Below are 25,968 nucleotides of genomic sequence, written 5' to 3'. Positions count from 1 at the left end.
CACACACACACAACTTTTTTTTGAACCACGTGGAAGTCTGCTGACGACAAACCGGGATGTTACATCCTGCACAATGGAGGGGTGCTCCAAGCGCCTTCAAAACTCCCTCTAATTCAGTGCCAACTGGCAAAGCCCTCCAAATTTCTAGACTTCTTCAAGCTTTAAAGGACTGGGTTTCGGAAGAGGAGGCTCCTGGTGCGCGTGTGGAACATCTCCGAAAGTGTGCGGCGACACGGTGACACCGGGAAAGCTAATGCTCCCATATCCGGAGAGCAGGTTCTTTATTTACAGCTAGTTAACCCGAGGAAACTAAGTTAGGCTTGGGAACCTAAACCGCCGTGCTTCCGGGGACCCTGCGCAGCCTTCGGCCGCTGGAGAACTCGGCTACCAGGGCTGAGGTGCCCGCGCCGTTAAGTTTGGGGAAGGAAGCGAGAGAGAGGAAAAAAAAAATAGAGCTGCTCCTTTAAGAACTTCCTTTCCCTTTTACTCTATGTTTACATAACACGGGGGCTAGCCGCCGCTGGGCCCGAGGGGAGCGGGGAGTGGACCCGGGCGGCCCCACGCGCCGGGGGAGGGGGCGCGGGGTGGGCGGAGGGCTGCGGGCGTCGCGCGGAGGGCGGGGCGGCTCCCACCTGCCCGCGCGCGGGCGGGGCGCCTCTGCGGCCGGCCCCCGCCCCTCCCCCGCCCGCTGCCCCCGCCCCTCCCGGGCTCGCTCGCTCCCTCCTTTCCTCCCTCCCGCGGGGCTTCGGCGGCGGCGGCGGCGGCGGCGGCTGCGGCGCTTCGCGCGGTGGGTCTCCCTGCTGCCCGGTCCCATTTGTTGCCGAGTCCAGCTCGGGGCAGCCGCGGCGCGCGGAGCTCTTAGAGAGCCCGGCAGGGCAGCCACGCAGCCACGACGGAGCAGCCGCGGGACTGGCCTCCCCGCGCCCCCTTCGCCGCCGTGCCCTTCCCCGGCGCGCTCACTCCCTTCTCGGGATGGGATTGTAGCGGCGGCGCGGACTCAGCGGGGATCGCGGCGGAGGCGGCGGCGGCGGCGGCGGCCGAGCAGGGCTCCATGTTTTCCCCCGGCCAGGAGGAGCACTGCGCCCCCAATAAGGAGCCCGTGAAATATGGGGAGCTGGTGGTACTGGGGTGAGTCCGGGGATCCCCGACCAGGGGAGCTTGGGGGCGGGCAGCAAGCGCTCCGGGTTGGGTGGCCGCCGCGCACCCACATCCCGGAGCAGGGCCATCGGGGTGGTTTGGGGGTTCTCTGGCCATCGGTAGGGCGCTTGGGCCGGTAGAGCGTCTCGGAGGGCTGGGACGGCGGGAGTCGGGGTGGGATGCCCCGATCCGCGCGCGCGGGTCGCTGCGGGCACAGGGATGTGCTATCCGCGCCGAGGACGGTGGCGAGGGAAGCGGCGGAGCGCGGTCAGCCCGGGGCGAAGGCAGCGGCGGGGACTGGGGCGACCTCGGAGCCCCGCGGGGCGTAGCGTTCGGGGACTAAGTCCTTGGCATTACCGCGGGGGCAGAGACTCGACTTCCCCGCGTGCCCCGGGCCGGGTGTCGGGGATAGGGACCAGGGTTGAAGCACAGCCGTCGTGGGCACCTCGCGGTGTCCGAGGACTACCCCTCCACCTTGGCGAAACTGAGAGGCCCCCAGGGTCCCTCTGCTCCCTCTTATTGTGAGCCCCGGGCCCGGAACTCCAGGCGCGGCACCGGCCGCTCGGCGCTGCGGGCAGTGGGATCCGAGCGAGGGGCGTCCGCGGGCAGCGCCTTGCATATTGTTACGGTGACCGCCGCAGCAGCCGCAGCCCCAGGGCAGTGAACTGTCTGCGACCCGGGCGGCCGGGCCGGCCCTCGGCTCTCTCCGCCGGGAGTGTAGTAGAGCGGGTAGGAAAGCCGCTGCACCCGCCCGGGCTCCGGGGCGCGCGGGGCTGCATCCTCTCTGTCCCTCGGTCCTGGGATTCGGCCTCGCAGATGTCCTCCCAGCGGCGGGGAGCTCGCCATCCTCGCTTGCCTCTGCTCCCTCTCGGCTTGTGAAAACCACATTCTGAAGATAGTAATTATCTACAATCTTTAAACGGCAGCAATTAGAGACTTCATCTACTTCCTGAGTTTCCTTGTGACATTTCTATTGTTTACCCTTAATAAGCCTGGAGAGAGGCTTCGCTGGGATTAAAGCAGGATAAAGTGGGCAGTGAAAGGGGAGCGGAATGGGGTGGGGAAGTGCGGTAAATTCGGGAGAAGGAGCAACTTGGGTTTAGCCTTGAAGGAGAAAAGAGAAAGGATTATTTTTCCCTTTGGATCTGTCACTCTCGGAAACCCGCGCTTTTGTCCTCCCCTCTTGAAAGACTTGTGTTCTGAACATTAGGGGTGCTGAAAGGTAGGCTTAGCACACGTGTGAAGAGTCATGGGTATGGAAGAACTCAGGGCACTCTGAAAAATGTGTTTTGATAACTGAATACCTTGAAGTGCGTGCCGGCTTAAAGATAATTTTAAAGCGAGGAATTTTTAAGAGAAGCTTCCAGACAGCCCAGCTCAAAGTTGTCCAGTTTGGCGTACTTTGTAGCTACAGTGTTAGGTGGAGTATCTTTGGAAAGCTCATTTACCTATTTGGAAGCTGTTTCAGATAAGCATTTTTCTCACCTGCATCTAATTGCACTTAAAAGACAAACATCAAGATTCAGTGGAAGGAGAGAGGACTGGCAGGCAAAAAGCTAGAGTTTAGCTTGTATTATGTAACCTCAGCCCAGCCTAATTTTGTGCAGTTTGGTTTTGTTTGTGTGGCTGGCTTCAAAGTATGTTTAACATTGTGAACCTGACACGAAAGATTAACTTAGGCCAGGACTTTATTTCATTATTTCCTTTTGGAAATAGTCGTTGAGATGTTTCATGAAAGCAGGGTGTGAGTGGGTCTGGAGAGGGTTTGTGTTCATAGCTGAAAGTGCAGGACATTCCAAAGCCCCGAAAAGGATTTTTACCCTGAATTGTCCTCCGATCAGGCTTATACTAAAGCAGGCTATGTAAATACTTTGCCAGTTGCATGTGCTCTGTTATTTACAGATGTTTTTCCAGGAGACACTTAGTATGATGGAATTAAGTGTTAGTTGCTCAGTCCTGCCGGACTCTTTGCAACCCCATGGACTGCAGCCCACCAGGCTCCTGTGTCCATGAGATTTTCCAGGCAAGGATACTGGAGTGGGTTGCCATTTCCTTCTCCAGGCGATCTTCCCAACCTAGGGATCAAACCTGGGTCTCCTGCACTGCAGGCAGATTCTTTAGAAACTGAGCTATAAGGGAAGTCCATGATGGAATTAGCACTTATATTAATATTTTAGGCCACTCAGCAGTTTGTGGGCACCTACTATGTGCCAGCACTGTTTAGGCATGGAAGATCCAGAAGTGCACAGGGAGATATTTCATTGTAGTGTGGAGTGGCAGATATAAACAGAAGGAAACATGTAAACAAATGAATAATAAATGGCAGTTTTGGGCACTGCCAAATTTTCAACAGAAATGGGTTAGCTTAGGAGACGTTTGCAATAGGCAGGTCTTGCCTTCTGTAGCTGGGAAGGCAGGGAAGGTTTCTCTGAGGAGGTGAAAGGTGAGTTGAGACCAGGCTCTGAGAAGATGCTAAGCTTGGTTTTTCAATACTTGAGAAGAATTGGGGCCATTTTCTGTTTTTGAGAGTAGTTCTCTGACTCTGACAATATTGACCACACTGAAGAATGTGGGGAAATAGTGAAAAGGTAGGTAGACTCTAAGACAACCCTTATTAATCATTATCGTACCCTTTGGACTTGAGGTAGCGCCCTCCCTCTTAAATCACCAGTGATGATCAAATAAAAATTATTATCAGTGTTACACGTCTGATCATCTATAACATGTAAAAATTTCTATTAGATTTTTTATTGATGAAATTAATCTTGAAATCTAAAAATGCCCCATATTAGTATTCATAAAAAGCTTTTTGCTTATAAAATACAGTGCATTTTTTCATTAAAAACAAAACTGTTGTGTGATTGCCCTTTTTCTCTCTTCTAAATTTTGTAGCAAAATGTTGCTAAGAAATCCTGGAGTGCAGATAGAGGAGCTATATACGTATATGTCTATATTCATACGCAAATACTTCTGCGTCTTTTCATGCATTACACAATGTTAAGAGAATCCCAGTTAGGATTTTAGTAGGGTCATCATTTTCTTAGCAGCTTGGTAGAATTTAATTTTTTCATGATTCCAGCCAGTGAATGCATCAGAGCCACTACTTTTTGCTGCGTCCATTACATAATGAAAGATAGAGAAATGACTATCTACCTGTCAGGTCTTTTTTGCTGTTCATTTTAAACCTGACTAAAATGTTAAACTTGCGGAAGCGTGTCCGGATTTGAGAGGTAGTTCGATGTAGTTTGTTGGTAAGAGTATGAATCAGCATTCAGAAGACCTGGACTGAATTTCTCCTTTCTTGCCCACTGGCTTTGTGGTAGTGGTTTAGTCCTTCACTCTCTGGCTTCCCAGGTGTCCCAGTGGTAAAGAATCCACCTGCCAATACAGGAGATGCTGCAGAGGCTGTTTGGGTCAGGAGGATCCCCTGGAGTAGGAAACCTGCTCCAGTATTCTTGCCTGGAAAGTTCCACGGACAGAGGAGCCTGGTGGGCTACAGTCCATGGGATCACAAAGAATCGGACATGACTGAGTACATGTACCCAGCCCTCACTTTCTTCCTGTTGCTTTAGCAATAATGAAATATGATTGGATTGTGTAGTTGTCAAGAACCTTTCTGGTTTATACCTTGTAATGTTGGTCAGTGGCTCAAATGTGGAAAATGTAGTTAACATAATCTCAATAATTCTCCATGCATTGATTTTGTGTATTCCTTGCTGGGAGAAACATTAATAACCTCAGATATGCAGATGACACCACCCTTATGGCAGAAAGTGAAGAGGAACTAAAAAGCCTCTTGATGAAAGTGGAAGAAGGGAGTGAAAAAGTTGGCTTAAAGCTCAACATTCAGAAAACGAAGATCATGGCATCCGGTCCCATCACTTCATGGGAAATAGATGGGGAAACAGTGGAAACAGTGTCAGACTTTATTTTTGGGGGCTCCAAAATCACTGCAGATGGTGATTGCAGCCATGAAATTAAAAGACCCTTACTCCTTGGAAGGAAAGTTATGACCAACCTAGATAGCATATTGAAAAGCAGAGACATTACTTTGCCAACAAAGGTCCATCTAGTCAAGGCTATGGTTTTTCCAGTGATCATGTATGGATGTGAGAGTTGGACTGTGAAGAAGGCTGAGCGCCAAAGAATTGATACTTTTGAGCTGTGGTGTTGGTGAAGACTCTTGAGAGTCCCTTGGACTGCAAGGAGATCCAACCAGTCCATGCTAAAGGAGATCTGTCCTGTGTGTTCATTGGAAGGACTGATGCTGAAGCTGAAACTCCAGCACTTTGGCCACCTCATGCGAAGAGCTGACTCATTGGAAAAGACTCTGATGCTGGGAGAGATTAGGGCCAGGAGGAGAAGGGGACGACAGAGGATGAGATGGCTGGATGGCCTCACCGACTCGATGGACGTGAGTTTGAGTGAACTCCGGGAGTTGGTGATGGACAGGGAGGCCTGGCGTGCTGCGATTCGTGGGGTCACAAAGAGTCAGACACGACTGAGCGACTGAACTGAACTGAAGGTGGTGGTACTAGAATTTGAATGGGAACTGTGGTTTAATAGTGGAAAAGATTGATGCTGTGATAACTTTTTTGGAAATTGGTGTGTGCAAAATAGGCATTTTTAAAAGTTGTAATGGTATGCATATATCTGACACATTGGTGTTAGATTGTACATGAGGGTGTTCAAAATTTGATAAAACTTTCTGTTCCAGGTTTTAGGAGGGCAGTGATGTTTCAAAATTAAGCTCAGTAGGCTAAAATAACCAGCACAAGGAAGAGATAATCTGATGATGAAATTTTAGAACTGAAAGGGCCCTAAGAGGCCATGGTACATACTTCACTCTTTAATTTTACTGATGAGGAACGCGAGACTCCCAGAAGGAAGGAGGTTTGTCCAAGTTCATAGTTGAGCTGGATCACTGCACTGCCAGGTCACAGGTTCCCCACTTCAGGGCAGATTCCAGCAGTGCTGTCAGTTCCCCAAAGCTGCAGGTTTTTTGTAACCTGCATGAGGGAAGCTGAATCTCTTTCTGGATTCAATTTGAAGCATGCAGCTCTCTCTCTGACTAATGGCCCATCATGATTTTTGGAAACATATTGCTTTACTCTTGGTTCCCCTCACCTCACTGCTGAATGGATAATGCCTTTTGCAAAGCTTTCTTTTTCATTTGATGCTTCACAAAAGGTATTTTACTGGATGTCTCAACCAAAGGTTTTTAACCTAGAGTTCACAGATGGAATCCAGGGCGCCCTTGAACTGGGATGGCGGGAAAATATATCTTTGCTTTTACTGGATTCAAACTGAGATTTAATATTTTACTCCATTATGTGTATAGGCAACAAATAGACCTGCTGCTGGATTTGTTATTTAATGCATTAATCCAGAAATGCATACATTATTGTATCACAACTTATCTTTGATAATCAAATGATTGACTTCATTTTTAAGCCTTTGTATTGTATTTTATACATGTAAAATTATTTTTCGTCAAAGGGCTCAGTATACTTTAAAGACTGCCAGAAGGATCCTTTGCACAAAAAAAAGGTTAAGAATTTCTGCAGATATGCCTCAAAAATAACATGTTGTAGTTGAAACTGCTCAAGATCTACAAAAGGGGGAAATCAGTGGGTACGTGTGGTTTTTCCCTTTAGACTGTGCAGCATTTTATCAGGTAAGACAAAGAGGGCTGTTGCTAGGAGAGTTTATGGTCTTTATTTTTTGAAACAAGCAGCTCCAATTTCTAGATGCCAGTTTTGTTTTAACCTTGGCACTGTGCCTTGACCCCTCCCCTTGGTAGCAATAAGAAGCCTTAAAATATATCCTAACACTTTTCCTTTTCTTGTCCTGCTCTTTAATTTGGGCCCAAACATCAAACGCTAGTATCCTTAATAGACTGAAAGGTCTTTGAACTTAAAGCAAAACAAAACAAAATCTTTGCTATCTCTCAGCATTTGTGGTGATCTGAAGAGCACAGATCTGTTTGTGTGGATGGAGTGTCTACTTATGTAGGCTATAAAGGGTTGTGATGCGACTGGCTTTGGGTTGCTATATTTTCCTTTACTAACTTTAGCCTTGTTTGGAGTATGTGGCTGTCTATGTGGTTTCTTGTCTGGGTCTCTCAGATTTATTTGTTTCTCTCTTTAACACACCAAGCCTGAAACCTTCATTAGGACTTTTCATTTTCAGTTGTATTTCATCAGGTGATCCATATGGATGCTTTAGGTAAACAAAAGCAAAACCAGCTTGCTTCAGATTTTAGTAACTTTGCATGTGTGCATGCTAAGTCGCTTCAGTCCTGTCTGATTCTGTGTGACCTAATGGACTGTAGCCCGCCAGACTCCTCTATGAGGTTCTCCAGGCAAGAATACTGAAGTGGGTTGCCATGCCCTTTTCCAGGGAATCTTTCCGACCCAGGGATCAAACCCACGTCTCTTAAGTCTCCTGCATTGGCAGTTGGATTCTTTACCACCTGGGAAGCCCTCCAGCAGCTTTACCAAAACATATCAGTAAAATTGGCAAAAGGATGAAACATATATACAGAAAAGACCAAAAACCCAAAAGCATGCCAGTTGCCGTATTTGAAGGAGACCACCCTTGTCATGTTGAGGCAATGGTTTTGTGTCTGCTATGCAGGAATCAGCAACATGGAGACATGGATTGGCTTTGAAACAGAGGCAGTGTAGCCCTTGATGGAGCTCCTTGGTGTGGGAGTAAAATAACTGAACAGGAATTTCTAACATCATCTGATTTAACTAAGGGTTTCTCCTAGGGTGAGCAGAATCTATTTCATAAGAAGAAAATGGAAGGTAAGAATGATTCTGTTAATGGTTCTTATTGAGCTTACTGTTACCATCATCTTCTGGAGAATAAAAATAAGGAGAGCAAAAAGTGCTTCATAGTTCTTAGCTTTGTCTAAATCAGCTGTTCTCAACCACTGTCTCAGCCACCTTACATGTGATGATCAGTTTTGAGGTATGTGGCCAGTAATTTATGACATGTAATAAAGTATGGATCTTTCAAATGATTCCAAGATGTCTCGGTAATAATATGACTTTACCCACTTGCATTCTGCTGTGTTCTCCCAAGTGGGAGAGAAAGGGGTGGGGTTACATCAGGCAAGCCAGGAATTTATTCATTCAACAAATATTTAATGGGATTGTAGTCTTCCAGGCATGGGGGATATAGCTAGGCAAGGCAGACATATGAATTACTGTCTTATTCTTGTCACAACCCTTTAGGGAATGGCTGTTACAAATATTCAGTTCATTTATTTATTCCACCAATATTTGAGCATCTGCTACACGTCAGATGCTGTCCTTGGCACTAAGGGATGCAGTGACCAAGACAGGTATCATCTCTGCTGCCGTGGAGCCTACAGAGAAAGCAGTTTAGAGCATAGGCTGTGATGGGGGAGCACAATGGTCACCTAACCCTGTGCTGGGACAAGAAGAGGCTAGGCAGGCGGAGGTTAGAGGGAACAATTGCTCTAGGGGGACGGCCCACAGTATTCTAAGATCCAAAGATGAGCCACATGCTCCTTTGAGGAATGGAGAAAAGTCCCAAATGGCTGGAGGGTTGAAATGAATCGTGAGCCAGGAGGGTGGGAGGGCAAGCCCCGCAGGACTGGGGACTTTATCCTACGGGCCTGGGAGACTGTAGCTGAACTGTCAGCCCGGAAACTGGTAGCAGAGAAAGCACTTCTGCAGAGCGGGCTGCAGCAGCGGCGGGTGCAAGGAGATGCTCAGGCCGAGGCGTGTGGGAGCCAGGATCTGATTCCTGTCCCTCAAGACGTCCAGTCACACCACTGTCCCAGGTTGTGAGTGGGCTGCCACTTGTTCACTGACTCAGAAATACTGACTGAGGAGCAGCGCTGCCCTGGGCACTGGGCTGCATACAGTAGGAGTGAGGTAGACAGCCCAGCAGAGAGCTCACCGTCCAGTGCAAGAGGTGGATGGTGCAGACAAGCCAGCACCTTGGTAGATACAGCTTTAATTCAGAGGGCCCCGGGAAATCTCACGCAGGACATGGGGCAAGAGAGTGCTTGGGTGGCAGGGCAGGGGGGACTAGTTGGGTCAAGTGCAAGGGATAAGGTAGTGGGGCCCTGGGAGATACAAAAATCAGGGGCAACATTTCTCAGAAATTAACTCTGTATCCTCTGAGAGCTCCCACCTTTTTCTAGTTTTTTCTTTACTTTCAATCCTGTCTAAGCCACGCTGGGTGGGTTCCACTCTTATGGGCCAAAGGATTCTGAGTAGTCTATTAGTGTCACATGCTCAGGGTGGTAATTGCATTCTCTAGGGCTCCTTGATGGAGAAGGCAATGGCACCCCACTCTAGTACTCTTGCCTGGAAAATCCCATGGGCAGAGGAGCCTGGTCGGCTGCAGTCCATGGGGTCGCTAAGAGTCGGACACGACTGAGCGGCTTCACTTTCACTTTTCACTTTCATGCATTGGAGAAGAAAATGGCAAGCCGCTCCAGTGTTCTTGCCTGGAGAATCCCAGGGACGGGGGAGCCTGGTGGGCTGCCGTCTATGGGGTCGCACAGAATCGGACATGACTGAAGCGACTTAGCAGTAGCAGGAGCATCAGGGCTCCTTGAGACGATTTGCTCTTCCCTCCTAGGGGACAGGTTTCCTTCCTTAGGGTACGGGGTACACCTTTTCAGGTGCACAGGAGGTGGGATTTCTCTGGCACACTGCAGCGCCCTGCTCAACTCAGCCTCATCTCTGGGGCTCAGGGACTGTTTCCTCGCTTGGGAAGGAACGCGGATTCCCGAACACCGCTGCAGTTTTGTAAACAGCCCTCCCCACCTGAAGAGCCCAAGTTAAAGGCTTCCTGCGATACTAAACGTGTACTTCACTGACATCAGATACTCTTGTTTCAACTTTTGTTGTTTTTCTTTTTGTCAGTCACCTAACAGTCATTTTGTCACCTGCAGAACGTTCTGCCTTGAAGGGAAGCAGGCCATCTGTTCCCGTTCCACCAGCTGCCGGAGCTGCACTGCGGTGCACAGGGGTGGTGCCGAAAGGCTGCGGTCATTAGTGCTGGCTAACGATGGCTGGGGTGCAAGCCTCCTCCTGGATGATAGACCTAATAAGTATGCATTGAGGGTATTTTCAGCAGCAGATTTAAGACTCCTGCAAGTCATTCTTGATTGAGGTTTTATGTCCAGCCATCTGCATAATGCTTCTCACTTGCAAACACTTAACTCCATTCATACCCTGCTTTTTCGCTCTGTGTTTAGGATAAGAATCTCTAGCCTTGTGCTCCCATTCTAATTAGTACTGGTTTAGCAGAATCCAACCCAAGTGAGCAGTTGTGTGTTTGGCTTCCAGGCTGTTGGTGTGGAACGGCTGTTTACTATTTCCAAGCAACTTCCAGGCGCCTTCAAAGCCTCCCTCCCCCCGCCTCCTTCAGTTTGTACCTGGCCTTCTTGTGCCTCCTGCTGCAGGGTTGTGGGGCCTCTATCTGTCTTCAGAATTTGTGATGGGTGAGCAAGGAGGGGTTTCTGGAGCGCTTGATTGATGAACTGATTACCTTGAGGAAATCCGGCCCTTTTTGCTCAAGGACCGCAAACACAAAGAAGTGTGCTTCTTGCCAGATCCCCAGAAACGTACAGACTGGGTCCTTGCTGTGGTACATGAGACTGCATTAGAGTTTGGGTGCTTTTATTATAACGTGCTCTCAGATAGAATGCAGAATGGAATCTGTCATTTTGCTGCATAGCTGTTTGTCTAAGGTATGCAGGAGAGCTACTGGAGAGAACAGAGGACTGTACTGTGTATGCTTCTCAACAGGGTTTTTGCATTCTTGAACTATTTCCACATAATAAGCATTCAGTTGTTTGACTCTGTAAACCATTCAGTGAAAGAACTGTATTTAAAGGCCGTGTGTTGAGGTGGACATTACCCGACTTTCCCAGTAGGACTTGCAAGCAGTTGGAGATCAGATAAGAGAATTTGGGGCTTTAACTTAGACCCATGTATTTCCCCAAGTATCTTCAAATCAGGCCTGCGTGCTGGACCTCTCTGAGGCGGCGACTCCCCTCCCCCTGCTTGTGGGCTGGTTTTGTAATTTGCTCTGAACCATCTTTGTGATGGAGGTCTGTGACTTTTGGATGCTGCCTTAAGGGGTGTTCTAACTTCCGTTTTTGTTCTCTATACTAATCTGCCAGGCTGCTCTATAACAAAACACCATAGGCTGGGTGGCTTAAACAGCAGAAACTTGCTCATAGTTTTGCAAGCTGGAAGCCCGAGATAAAGTGTCAGCAAGTTGGGTTTCTCCCGAGGCCTCCCTCCTTGGCTTGCAGGTGGCTGTCTCTTGCTGTGTCCTCATGTGGCTTTTTCCTGTGTAGGTGCCCATCCTTGGTGGCCCTGCCCCTCATATGAGGACACCAGTCATGTTGGATTAGGGCCCGCTTATGTGACCTAACTTAACCTTGATTTTAATCTCTTTAAAGGGGCTTCCCCAGTGCCTCAGTGGTAAAAAATCTGCCTGCAATGCAGGAGACATGGGTTTGATCCCTGGGTTGGGAAGATCCCCTGGAAAAGGGCATGGCAACCCATTCCAATATTCTTGCCCAGAGAATCCCATGGACAGCAGAGCCTGATGGACTCCAGTCCAGGGTCACAAAAAGCTGGACATGACTGAAGCAACTTAGCACGCATGCACACACTTCTTTAAAGACCTTGTCTCCTAATACATTCACATTCTGAAGTGTACTGAGGCTGAGGACTTCAACATATAAATTCAGTCTACAGCACCTTCTTAGAAGGCAGTTGCCATGTAAAGAAGTCTTGACTGCCCTGCTAGAGAGGGTGGCCCTGGCAGGATTACAAAAGGAGAGAGGCCTGGCCAGCCCCCAGCCACTGCAACCACTCTGCTGAGGCAACGGACTTGAGAAAAGCCATCTTGGCTCCTTGGGCCCATCACGCCGCCCAGGCCACACCACATGGAGCAAAGATGAGCAATTTCCTTCTCATTCTGCCAAATCAATGAGTTCTGAGTGCTGGTTGTCCTTAGAAGCTGTTGTGTTTGGGGGTGGTTTGTTACACAGCAGTAGACAACTGAAACACCGGTATTACACTGGCATGTGATTCCACTGTCACATCTGACGGACTAATGGGAATTAATTCACTGAGTTTTTGTTTCTTTCAGGTTATTGATTATTTTAATAAGCACAATTTCAGCCTTTTAGATGAGTTATTCCAAACATTAAGTACTGTATGGCCTGAAAAGCTTAGCTAACAAAAGCATTTGTGGAATAAGTTTATTATGTGTAAGTCATCTGTGAGTCTCTCTGCGTTCATTAATCTCCGTAATCAATATTATCTCCTGATATTCTTTGAGAGCAGGCAATTGAAGAATGACCCAGCAGAGCTGAAAAGCATGCTTCTGGAAGATTGGGGCGTAAGCAGCTTTAACCCCAGGACAGCTAGTGGATGATGGACTTTCAGGCTTTTAAAGGCCACCCAAATGAAATAGCAGAACTAACAGAGATTTGAGGAGGTGGGGAGGTCATCTATACTAGCATCCTACAGGTACAGGGCAATGAAGAGCTCATTTGTATGAGTTGTACCTGTGACTGTCAGTGATACGAAGGAAGTATAGTTCGTGGGTCTCATTTTCCCCATGGGCTGTGTGCTGGCTTGGGGGCAAGCAACGTCAGAAGGTGGCCTGGCATGGTGCGGGGTGGGCTGGGCTAGTGTTCTCCCTTCAGAAGCGGACAGTGTGACAGCCGAGCTGCCAGCCGTGAACATAGTCCTCAGGATGGAGAGAAAGAGCTACAGGCACAGACTGCAAGTGACTGCCTTCCAAGTGAGCAAGCAGCTTGACATAAAAAGAGGAAAAAGGATTCGTGTAGTAGCTGAAATAAATGGAATATCTTAAAATTCCCCCAAATTCTGTTTAAAAAGTTTTAACATTTGTCATTTGTAATCAGAAGTACTGATACATATAAAATGAAAACTTTTGCATTCAAAATTTATCAACTAAGTGTAAAAGAAGTTTAAATAAATGCCCAAATGGTGTATTTTGTAGCTTTTATAATTTTGTAGATTGTAAAGCTTAAAACTACACTAAAGGGACTTCCCTAATGGTCCAGTGGTTAAGGATATGCCCCATGTAGGGGACATGGGTTCAGTCCCTGGTAGGGGAACTAAGATCCCACATATGGCCGAGCAGCTAAGCCCAAGCATCGCAACTAGAGAATCTGTGGACTGCAGTGAAAGAGTCCACACGAAGCAAGGAAGACCCCTAATGCCACAGCTCGGACCTGACGCGGCCAAATAAATACTAAAAAAAGAAGGAAAAAAACTATACTAAAACTACACTAAAACCCATACAAATGTACAGGTAGATATATTTTATATTTTATTGCACATGTATGGATTTATTGAATTAAATGTGGGATTCACTGAACATACTAGAAATTGGGCAGTATCTAAGCGTATGCAGTAAACATTACCCACTCAGTCTGTGTGAGGTGATGCTGTTATGGTTGCTGTTTTGGTGATGCTGATGATCTAACGTCTAGGAACCCACATAAGGAAATGCCCTCCAGGGGCCTACAGTCTAAGGGCGAGACAAATTACTAAGCAACGAACTATATGTGGTGTCGAGGAGAGATGGATGGCGGGAGCCGTTATTTCAGGTGTGCTGTGTGCCAGATTCTTTTGTGTTTTTCTTAATCAGTCCCAGGAGTTAGATTGCATTATTTGGAAAGTGAGGTAACTCACCTTATCAGTGGCAGGGCATGACTGGAAGGTAGGTTTGGATTACTGTGAGGCCTGATTCTCTCCACAGAGTGAAGGTTAAAGGCATGTGAATTGCTGGGAACTGGGGAAAAAATCCTGGAAAAGACAGCCTTTGAGCAGAGTTTTGAAAATTGGCCTGGATTTTTATAAAGCAGTAATAGTAACGGTGTGGGGTTTAGGAACCTTGAAGGATTTGGCTGGAGATTGAAGTCCTTGGGGAAGGAAATAAGAGTTGGAGCATCATCAGTTGGTTGGCATCTTCTCACGCTGGGGATACAGGGGGTGATAACAGAGTGGTCCCTGCCTTCTTGTAGCTTATCGTCCATCAGGAAAGAGGGGCTTTAAGCAGATTAAGCCTGGGCTGGTGAAATCTTTCTTCTTTTGCCGTTGTCTGTGATGACTTAGGCTCACATGCGTATTTTGTTTACAGCTTGGAAAGGGAGCTTCAAGCCCTTCTCCTCTCTGCATTTGCCTGGATTCTCACGTCCCTGTGTATTGATTTTTTTTTCCTTTTCTGTCTCTTGATCTTCCTTTTAGTATTGATTAAGCGGAAGAACCTCCCCACTCCCTCCATTGCCTCCCTGCTGGTCCTCAGTACAACTTGTTACAGCAGCAGCACTGGTTTGCTGCTAAGTTGCTTCAGTCATGTCCGACTCTGTGCCACCCCATGGACTGCAGCCTACCAGGCTCCTCCGTCCATGGGATTTTCCAGGCAAGAGTACTGGAATGGGTTGCCATTGCCTTCTCCTAGCACTGGTTTAGTTAATCTGAAAAGCACAGGGCCAACAGTAGGCCAGGAAAGGGGTGGTGCCTTTTAATTGCTCATTCTAAGTGTGTTAACTTAGACCAGATGCCAGTGAAGACTTTGATGAAACTATTGACTTAGACCCTTCTCGAAGCTGGTGTGGCTTTATGCTGTTCAGTTTCAACCTTCCTGTGAGGGCAGTTAAGCCTTTTCCGTTACAGATGTGAGGTGCACATGACCCAGGATTTCTAAAAAAATACCCTTAACAAATAGACATCCTAAGATATCAGATGGTAAAATACTGAAGGACAAATATAGCCTCTTGATAAGCAGTGTTAGATGTTGTATGGGTGAAAAGCAGAGACTTGGACGCTCTGCAGGGAAGTAATTAAATCAGGAGGTTCTGATAATGTAATAAACTACACAAGGGCGAAACTTGAGTGGTTTACACACTAGAATGCCCTTCGATTGAATTATTGTCTTACAATAGTTGTCTGCCCAGGTACTACTGTTTTAAATATTAAACAATAGCACAACTCATGTTTTCCCCAGAGGGGAGAGAAAAGACACAAATCTTCATTACCTTAATAATTTGTGTGCCCTCCTTCTACCCACCACCTTCACCTCCCATGACTGTCAAAGCTCCTGTTTTGGGTTTACTAGTTGAGAAATGCTGTCCCTGATGATTAAGCATACAGCCTCCATGTTGGATAAGAAATTGCACTGCTCCTCTGAGTTTGCTGGGAAAGTGCAGCCAGGGTGGTGAGCCTGCTGGCTTCTTGAGCTCCGACGGGATCCTCTGGAGGAGGAGAAGTTCTCCCCTTCACCCTATCTTCAGGGGCAGCTGGGTGGAGTGGCTTTTCTTTCTGTAGGGAGCATGGGGGTCCCAGCAGGGCTTTCCCTTTCCTGCGTCTCTCAGCTGCTGTACCATCTACTGACTGCAGGAGGCAGCACTCCAGGTCCCTTGCACAGTGTGAGATGCCTGTTAGGGAGCCCCAATCCCTGCCACCAGCCAGGTGGTGCTGAGTTTCCTGGGCCCTCAGAGGAGGTGATGTCACCACCTCTATTGGAGAAATGGGGAAGCAGAGATGCCTGGAGATTGAGCTTCACCTAGGATCCTGCACAGTTATTAACAGTAAAGGATTGGAAGCTCAGGAAGTTGAATCCGGGTCTCAGATTCTAAGGCTTGCCCATATTGGGCTTCTCAAAACCTGTACATCTTATGTCATTATTGGTAATACCTTTTGTTTACGATCTGAAGGGTGGAATGCTTCATGTTTGGCATTAGATTCTGAGGTTGTGATTATGACAGTAGAAAGGCGGGCGATTCCCCTCTGGACCAGCCAGGCAATGGTACGGGCGACAGCTCTGCGGGGAGCCGGCCCCTCCTCGCAGTGTGACGGCTTGTCCTCTTACACTCCCTTTGTGTTCCTCTCCTTCAGGGCCATGAAAGGGTCAGAGGATGCCTGCCCCTGCTTTTCCTGTTGCCTCTGTTCAGATTAGATTCAGACAATAGAGCTTGCCCTCCCTCAGCAGATAGGTTCTCCTGTGGCCCTTTACTCTCAGCTGAAATGCATCTTTCTCTGATCTAATTGTGTTTTTTAAAAATCCACTCGACCACTCACCACGTTAGTTTACCATAAATCACATACTCTTCGATTTTGCCTGTGTACTTATTTCACCCCAATTTCTCCCGGGGTTAAACCAGTTTTAAGTTTGTGTCTAATTCTTATAACTTTTAGAGGTTAACACTGATCATTAATACTAGTCATTTAGCTTTTCTCCACTGATAAATTCGTAAATGGATTTTTTTTTTGAGGCAGACCATTTATATTCAGGTAATATGGAATTAGTTTTAGAAAGCTGTATGTTAAAAATATTGTATAGAGACTATTAATGACAGTTTTGGAAGAAGGAAGACAAATCATCCATGATACTAATGTTATTTTCACTTTTTGCACATTCACTTGTAAAATTGTCTCTACACAAAAATATTTTATGTACTTCATTTTATACATGGTTTATGAGCTGTTTTTTGAAGTGTTAGTTAACTGACCCTGATTTTAAGAGAATTTAATTAATGTTAGAAAGACATTTAAAGTAAGCCAAATGTATATACATTTTTAAAGATTATCTAACACAAATTCTGCTTTTTTGTGGGGGAGCGGTTTGCAGAATCAGAATTGCCATGTGATTTCTAAGGTCTCTGTTCTAACAGAATATGTGGGAGGAGGAGAATTATTCAGGGTTATTCTAGCCACTGTTTGAAGACTTTAAAAGATCTCTGAAAGGTTACTGTGTATGCTAAAGGCATGATTTCTGAAAATACGTTTTTTAGGTACTTAGAGAAAAGGACCCTTTGAAGAATACTGAATTCTACACGAGAAACATCCAGTCAAGCCCAAGATAACATACTTCTTTGCCTTGGGGCCTACTCTCTGAGCCCCATTTTGCCCCCCTATTATGTGTTCATGGAGAAGGAAATGGCAACCCACTCCAGTGTTCTTGCCTGGAGAAATTCATGGACAGAGGAGCCTGGCGGGCTACAGTCCATCGGATTGCAAAGTCAGACACGACTGAGTGACTAACACTAACTTCTTTTTTTTTTTTAATTTATTTTATTTATTTATTTTTGCATGTTTTTCTTTTTTTTTCCTTTTTTTCTTTTTTTTACTTTATTTCACTTTACAATACTGTATTGGGTTTGCCATACATTGACATGAATCCACCACGGGTATACATGCGTTCCCAAACATGAACCCCCCCCTCCCACCTCCCTCCCCATAACATCTCTCTGGGTCATCACCGTGCACCAGCCCCAAGCATGCTGTATCCTTCGTTGGACATAGACTGGCGATTCGATTCTTACATGATAGTATACATGTTACAATGCCATTCTCCCAAATCATCCCACCCTCTCCCTCTCCCTCTGAGTCCAAAAGTCCGTTATACACATCTGTGTCTTTTTTGCTGTCTTGCATACAGGGTCGTCATTGCCGTCTTTCTAAATTCCATATATATGTATTAGTATACTGTATTGGTGTTTTTCTTTCTGGCTTACTTCACTCTGTATAATCGGCTCCAGTTTCATCCATCTCATCAGAACTGATTCAAATGTATTTTTTTTAACGGCTGAGTAATACTCCATTGTGTATATGTACCACAGCTTTCTTATCCATTCATCTGCTGATGGACATCTAGGTTGTTTCCATGTCCTGGCTATTATAAACAGTGCTGCGATGAACATTGGGGTACATGTGTCTCTTTCAATTCTGGTTTCCTCAGTGTGTATGCCCAGCAGTGGGATTGCTGGGTCATAAGGTAGTTCTATTTGCAATTTTTTAAGGAATCTCCACACTGTTCTCCATAGTGGCTGTACTAGTTTGCATTCCCACCAACAGTGTAGGAGGGTTCCCTTTTCTCCACACCCTCTCCAGCATTTATTGCTTACAGATTTTTGGATCGCAGCCATTCTGACTGGTGTGAAGTGGTACCTCATTGTGGTTTTGATTTGCATTTCTCTAATAATGAGTGATGTTGAGCATCTTTTCATGTGTTTGTTAGCCATCTGTATGTCTTCTTTGGAGAAATGTCTATTTAGTTCTTTGGCCCATTTTTTGATTGGGTCGTTTATTTTTCTGGAATTGAGCTGCAGAAGTTGCTCGTATATTTTTGAGATTAGTTGTTTGTCAGTTGCTTCATTTGCTATTATTTTCTCCCATTCAGAAGGTTGTCTTTTCACCTTGCTTATATTTTCCTTTGTTGTGCAGAAGCTTTTAATTTTAATTAGATCCCATTTGTTTATTTTTGCTTTTATTTCCAGTATTCTGGGAGGTGGATCATAGAGGATCCTGCTGTGATTTATGTTGGAGAGTAACACTAACTTCTAACTAACTATATGTTCATAGACTTTCTCCTCTTTTCTCAATTGCTTTCACACACATAGTTCTCTCTGCTTGCTACATCCTGCTCACCTGCTAAGATTGAACTCAGCTGTTATCTCCAGCAAGAGGCCCTTCCTGACTCCTCCTCCCTTTTCCTCCAGGCTAGAGCAGTTATTTCTCAGAGCTCTCTGTGCCTTGTAAATATCCTTCCTTATAGATCCTGGACAGGGTAGGGCTGGAGGCTCCCTTTTCTGCACTCAGTTCCAGACAGGGTAGGGCTGGAGGCTCCCTTTTCTGCACTCAGTTCCAGCGTTGTGCTACAACCTGGCACTTGGTGGATCAGTCAAGCATATGGGTGAGAAAGTGTGGTTCTGGAAATGTGAGCTTTAACGTGGATGGTCTCCTTTCCCATTTCTTCACTCCCTGATCCAGCTTTTAAGGATGATTATTTACTTTTCAGTAGGTATTTCATGCATTTATGTTTCTTTAATTAGCTTCCTAAAAGTATTCTCCTGTTTGCATCTTCTAAGGTAAATTGAAGAGTTCTTCAGTACATGAACATGGTGAGCACTCGTTAGCAATTGTTTAGCCCTGAAATGATGGTGGGTTTAAAATTTTCCTTTTAAACGTAAAGATAAGGGGTTAAAGTCACTGAGTGCACAGATGTGGTCTGAAGCTGACAGGAATTTCAGCTTTCAGTTTTAAATGTAGTATTAAAAATCTCCCGAGAAAAGTCAACAGATCCAACCAAACACATTTCGATGGTGATAAATCTTTTTTTTTTTTACTTAAAATTAGTTGCTCTGGTTTCTTATCTTTCCACTCTGAAGTCACAGATAAATATTCTTTCCATTATTTCTTTACTGATATTTATCACAGCTGGTTTTTGTGTTTGCATGCTGGTTGGGTTGGTGTGTTTTCTCACTCTTTATCTCCTCCATTCCAACTCCTTTCTTTTGATTTTTAGAGAGCTTTATACTTATATGTATAATGTTTGCTGTCCAGCCAGTTGCCCAATGTATTCTTTTTTCATGTGCCTGCAAACATCCTTGCTGTTTGTTGACTTTTCCTCCATTCTGCCACGTTGGTTACAGCTCGTTATATATTTGAAGCAAGACAGCTGGGGTGCTCTGGAAATCAACTTGAGTTTATTTTTTCATTCCTTTCCTTTGTTTATTAAAAAAAAATCATTATCACGAGGAACCAGCAATCTTGTCATTAAACTCCGTTTCTTTTGCTGGGAGAGTTGTGTATAGCAGGGGGTACAAGCCATCTTTCTTCCTTGGTTTTCTTTTATTCTGCCCCTGTCCCACTCCAGTTTCCCATCCTGCCTGCTGTTTAGAAGTTAGAATTCTCCAATGAATATTTGTCTCCTTTCTCCATTCCAACTCCAGTTCTTAGCAGGGCCATAATAGATAATGAAACGTCTAAAATTCAGGTTATTCGTGAGATTTATAACAAATAAAAAGGGAAATGCGGTGATATTTTTTAAAAATTACCTACCCATTGGAGAGCAGCTTGGCGATATACATTACTATTATTATCTGTATTAAGAACCTTTTTTTGTGGTACCTCTGCAACCCCTTAGCTATATTCTAAGTATCAAACGTACACAAGCCTGGCTCTGTGAGCAGTGTGCTGACTCATGACTTCCTAGCAAGGAGAAAGGAAATGGTCTGCTGCTCAGCGTGTGCACACATCTTTGGCAGTAAGCTGCAGTCCGTATGATTTGTGAATTGTGGTTCTATAAAGTGGCTTAATGAATGTGTTCATTTAGTTTTGATTGGGTTAGAACAAGAGACTGTTTTATGGTATTTGGCTTATTATTTTTGCCTTGTTGATTTTCTTTCTGCTCTTTTATTTGGCACCTGCTCTCAATAAAACTATGATCTAAAAATTGCACGTGTTTTCTCAGAATGAGAAATGATGTTTACAGACAGTAGCTCAGTGGTTTTTGGTGAAATGCTGGTTGATGAGTCACTTTATTACTGAAGGTCTGTTTCAAGTGCAGTTTCTCCAAGAGTTGACATTTTTGGCTTTGTTTTATAAATATATTAGCTATACATGGTCACTATTATTAAGTTGAAAACAGCCTTTATTTTTCCGATAGGATATATTTCAAAGGCTGGAACTCTTGTCACTTCTGTACCAGAAGTAACTGGCTTAAAAACGACTAACAATATGCTGCATTTTCTGCTTATTAAGTAATTTTAACCGTGTAACCTCAGTCTTATACAGTACAGAGCTCAGTGAAATAGATTGCTTCAGGAGTGGCATACTTAAGGACCACGGAAGTTTTACATTAACTGATGATTAAGCAGAAGTCCCTGTAGAGGAAATTTTTGAAAAGTGATTTCTAACTGACATGTGTAACATAGTCGTTTCTGTCGTACAACAGGATGATTTGATATTTGTATATACTGTGAAATGATCACTGTGGTAAATTTAGTTCACGTTCATCACTATACATAGTTACATTTTTTTCCTTGTGATGAGGACATTTAAGATTTGTAGAAGATGGAAAAAAAAAAAAAAAAAAAAAACCAGTTCATGATGATGCTATTCCAAATCCAATATGAGTCTGCTTGAGTCTGTCTTTGATGAGTTAGGCTTGCCTTGTTGATCCTTCTTAACATTAGCAATCACTGAATACACTGTAAATTTAAAAGGCAGAAAACTGGAACTCAGGGGAGTCCTCTGCAGTGCTTCTCAAACATTTTGTAAGTTAGATTTTTGAAATAAAAAAAAGTTAAAGGTAACTGAGCTCTCTATAAAGACCTGACTGTAGGGACGGCATTTCTGTTGGCCAAGGGCTTCATGGGTGCTCTTACGTTCTGCATATTTGGGTTTTCCAGCATCTCCCAGGAGGTGGGGTGGGGTGTTGAGGTCCTCAGCTTCTTTGATCAGAACCCTTAGGTTCTGGATTTAGATCATGTGGCAACAAAATAAACACATTTGCTTCTGTAGAGCATCTAATTTAGAAGCATCACTACTAACTGCCGGATTATATTTTTAACCTTTTAAACTGGTGGTTTCACTTAATCTGTGGGGTTGTTGAAGATGAGATTAAATCTGGGTTTCAACTGAGAAGGACTGGGACCAGCAAGGAAAGCTCGAGATTTCATATGTGATAGATCATTCTCCAGGGCTGTTCAGTTAGAGGGATGCCTTTTGTTGAAACAAGAATAAAAATAATAATTGAGTACTCCAGCTCACTGACCTTGGTGATTGTGACATCCTCTGATGTAACTTATTGAGTGCCAAGTGTTTTTAATTGATGGATAAAGCGTGGCATTTGTATGGGATGCCTGCCAGTGGTCTCACTCTGAAGTTGAATGCCTGTCTTTCTTCTACTCTTTCTTTATCTCTTCCCTTTCCTCCCCTCCTCCCCCTCTTTTCATAGGTGTGCGCTCTGAGATCATTCCTTTCCAGGGAGACCTTGGCAGTTTGCCTTTGGCAACTTCCTCTGGGAGTCTCCTGTGAAGAGCCCTCCAGGGTAGTTCGTCTGTGTTCCAGCTCCCCCTTGAAAAGCCGACTTGCGCTTCCCTACCCTGTGAATAAAGGTGACGATGGTTTTGTGGGGCTGGTCCTACATCTGCTGGGAAGGTTTGGTTGGGTGATAACAAAGAGAATTTCCCCCACCCAGTGAAAACTAATTTTCATCTACTACTTACTGCAGGGGAGATGCAGGCATCAAGTTTATAGCCGGGAGCCTAAGATGGGGGCTATAACCTCTTCCAGAAGGTGATTTATGGCTTTCATTAGCCTAAGAATCCTACCGTAACTTTTCTTTCCTTGGGAGAGGCTGTTGACTGTGCATAATAAGATGGTTTTCTCAGAGGAAATTTGAGAAATTTCTTTTCAGTCATTGGACTTAGTAATAAGAGAAAAAAGAGCAGTTTGAGCTGTGTAACAAGTAATTGCTTTGTATCTGGATTAACGTGGAGGAAAAGAATGAAAACCTAAGCTGCCTGAAACTTAGGGAACCATTGGATCCTGTTCTGTGGCCAAGATAGCACACTTTTCCCCAGGTCCGCCGTCTCCTTGTCACCTCCAGAATATTGTGATCTTGGCATGTTAGGATTGATTCTTCCACTGAAGATGATGTACACATGTAGAAAAGATGGTTTTGTGCTTGTTTACCTTCTCGGGGTATGTATTTAGCAGGATTGTTTGTGTGTGAAAAACCGCTACTCACCTTCCTTTAACTTTTCCATCAGTTGTTTAAAAATCACAGTTGTCCATGTGATCAGATTTGAGGCTAGTGGTTTGGATTTAAGATCTTAAACTGTTCCGAGTTTAAGTTGCCAAGATGCTTTATTTAGGGAAGTAAACACAGATTCATTTTTGCAGAAGAGTTCAGAAACCTGTTAGAGGGATGATTGGATTATTCTTATAGCAATGCTACCCAATTACAGACATTTCAATTTGAAGTGAGCGCCAGCTGATCTGCTCTGGGCCACAGTTCCTCTCTGACCATCACTTCCTTACCTCTCTGGATTCTGGGGGGGCCCCAGGATGTTTGCTTCCCTTGGGCAGTGTCTGCTGGGGGAGGGTGCTCCCTGAGCTCTGCTCTCTGCTCTCAAGGCTTCCAAAGGATACGGCCTGCCCCTCTGACCCAGCAGCCTGTGTCTGTTCTGTGCTCATCAGAGCATCACACTGCTCAGAAAATTACTTTCTCCATGAACTGGTTGTTTTTGTTTAGAGTAGTCATTTTTCATGAGTAGGTAAAAGTAAGTTCAGGAGCGTTCTTTGGAAATTGTACACATAGTTAGCGGAAAGTGCTGAAAGCCCAAACAAACTGTGTATTTTACACAAAGCATCTTCTGTTCAGTTTTAGTTCTACCGTGGAACTAGCAAAGCAACTTTCAGAATTTGAGCTTATCTTCTCTTTGAAATTCCCTACAACTTTAAAATCAAATCAAAGTACAGGTGGTTCTGAGGGTTTTTTTTTTGTCTTTCAAAGACTGAAAAATATTCATGAATTATTATTTGTCTACAGAAAAACACGGAAATGGCAACTATTTTACAGAAATATTGTATAATAGGGTATTTACAAATTTGAATTTGTAAAGTTCTGACTTTGGAAACTTCATAAAATGATCTATTTGGCACATTTAAGAAAAAGTGGAGTCATTGTCAGAGATCTGTGAATAATGATGAAGTATTAAAGTTGTAAAGATTTCACCCATCAAGTTAAAACAGTATTCATTTTGTTCCCAACTGTACTTGATTTGTGGCATAACGAAAAGATACGGGGAGTGAATTGTTTTCAATAGCTTGTCAATCTAGTTATGTCTATTGTACATGCACACAACTTGTTTGAAGTCTCGATAGCGTGATTATGGAAATACTCAGTTCATGTTGAAACAATTATTTCTCCTGTGTTGTTGCTGTGTTTGTTTTCTCAGGTGCCTTTTCCCAGCCTGGCTTTCTCTTCTTTCCTGCTGACAAAATTGATAAACATGTAGGGAGGCTGTGGGAAAGGATGGGAGTTACAAGGGATTCAAGCTGGTCCGGCCGCCGGGAGCTGAAGGGATTTTCAGGATGTAGGCAACACAGTTGCAGGGACAGCTGGGTGGCGGTGGACTCATTGGATAAGCCACAGAATCCTTAATTACCTAACTGTAGGCCTGGCTTCTCAGATACCCTGCATCATGGGGCATAACCTACCCAGTCCTTGGCCGTGGTGTGGTGCTGGCCGGGGGAGGGGCAGAGAGCGAGGCAGGGCTTGTGAGGTTGAACAGAGTGGGACTGAAAAATGCTGGGTTTCCTCTGTGTTTGGTGGTTTCAAGATTTAATTGTCTTAGACTGGTTATGAAACTGTAATGAAAACTAGTAGTCTGTGTTTTGTGTATGCAGTTGAGTTTATCGTTTCTTGAACCAATTCCTTTTTCCTGCTCTGTTCCTCCTCTTCCCATTGTTTATTTTCCTGCTTTTCCTTTCCTTGGAGTTCCTTTGTATTTTGGTCTGTGTTTTAAATCTTAGATTGACTTCTGGGTCAAGTGCCCAAGGGCCTTTTTCACTTATGCCTGTTTTTGGGTTTCTGCTTGCCTTGTTGTCGTGGTTCTTCCATGTTGCAAGTTTTTTTTTTTTTTTTTAATTTAAAGTTAAGTTTCTAAAAATATAATTCTGGTAACCAGGGAGACTCCCCTAGCACAGATGAAAAACAGAAAAGCTGGAGCCAGGAGAAGCCCTGACAATAATCACATCACGCACTCCTCCCATTTGATTAGCCAGCTTTCTAGTTGGTAAATCAAGCTCCTGTCTTTGGAGAGGGTGGTGCCCACCAGCTTCCCTATTAAAAAGGAGAGGTGGGATTTCAGTATTTGAAGCTTGTTATTGGTGAGGCATGTCACTGCTGCTTAAATTTGCTTTCATCAGAAATGAGTAATTGTCTGAAAAAGAATCTTTTCTTCCTTCCCCCTTCTCTCATTTCTTCCTTGTTGAAATCTTAGTGCACATCTGTGAAACAAAGATGCAGCCCTGTTGGTTATGACTGAGTTGCGCGTCAAGCGTGTCATTCAGAGCAGGTGTCTCTTCCACCTACAGATCTAAGTTGATTGTACTTATATCTGAAAAGTTTGTAATTTTACAGAACCGATGCATCTTTCCCATTAATATCTTTAGGATTTGTAAAGAATAGGTAATAACAACCTCTTCCCCCCAAATGAAAACAAACTCTTTCCAATCCCAGGTACCTATTTGAAATGATTTTAAATGGTACTGCTGCTGCTGCTAAGTCGCTTTCAGTCATGTCCTACTCTGTGCGACCCCATAGACGGCAGCCCACCAAGGCTCTGCCATCCCTGGGATTCTCCAGGCAAGAACACTGGAGTGGGTTGCCGTTTCCTTCTGCAGTGCATGAAAGTGAAAAGTGAAAGTGAAGTCGCTCAGTTGTGTCTGACTCTTCACGACCCCATGGTACTAGTGGTTGCTTAAAATGAATCATTTGAATATATTCTTGTTAGGTGCAAATTATTCGAACTTTTTTAAAGTAGCAAAAGCTAGAGTCAGTACAACAGTAATGGATCCTTAATTTGTATTTAACTTTTACCGTGAAGGCCAAAAAGAAAAGGACATTAATTTTAAGCAAATCTTTCAAAATGACTCTTTCTTTGGGAAGAAGCTACTTTTGAGTTTCTGGGTAAAATGTTACTTTAAAGGGTTATGTGCAGAGGCCAAACAGCCCTCAGGGAGATCCCAACCTTCTTTGTTTTTGTTCAGTCGCTAAATCGTGTCTGACTCTGTGACCCCATGAACTGCAGGACACCAGGCTTCCCTGTCCTTCACCATCTCCTGGAGGCTGCTCAAACCCATGTCCATTGAGTCAGTGATGTTATCCAACCATTTCATCCTCTGTTGTCCCCTTCTCCTCCCATCTTCAATCTTTCCCAGCATCAGGGTCTCTTCCATTGAGTCTGCTCTTTGCATCAGGTGG

The 25,968-nt window shown here is 44.9% G+C and overlaps 1 protein-coding gene across 2 annotated transcripts in view; it reads left to right on the top strand.

The window, feature by feature from the left end:
* PELI2 (pellino E3 ubiquitin protein ligase family member 2) overlaps positions 185-25,968 on the top strand; it is a 190,168-nt gene continuing 164,384 nt past the window's right edge. Inside the window, exon 1 of one of the 2 annotated variants that reach the window (XM_018054104.1) lies at positions 185-276. In XM_018054104.1, coding sequence (XP_017909593.1) covers positions 254-276 — 23 coding nt within the window. In that variant the 5' untranslated portion in view covers positions 185-253. Of the gene's footprint in view, positions 277-704; positions 1,129-25,968 lie in introns of those variants that run through there. The other variant, XM_018054103.1, reaches the window with a different exon arrangement.

Source organism: Capra hircus, chromosome 10 (assembly GCF_001704415.2).
Source record: "Capra hircus breed San Clemente chromosome 10, ASM170441v1, whole genome shotgun sequence".
Taxonomy (NCBI): domain Eukaryota; kingdom Metazoa; phylum Chordata; class Mammalia; order Artiodactyla; family Bovidae; genus Capra; species Capra hircus.
This window is presented reverse-complemented; position numbering and strand designations above follow the sequence as displayed.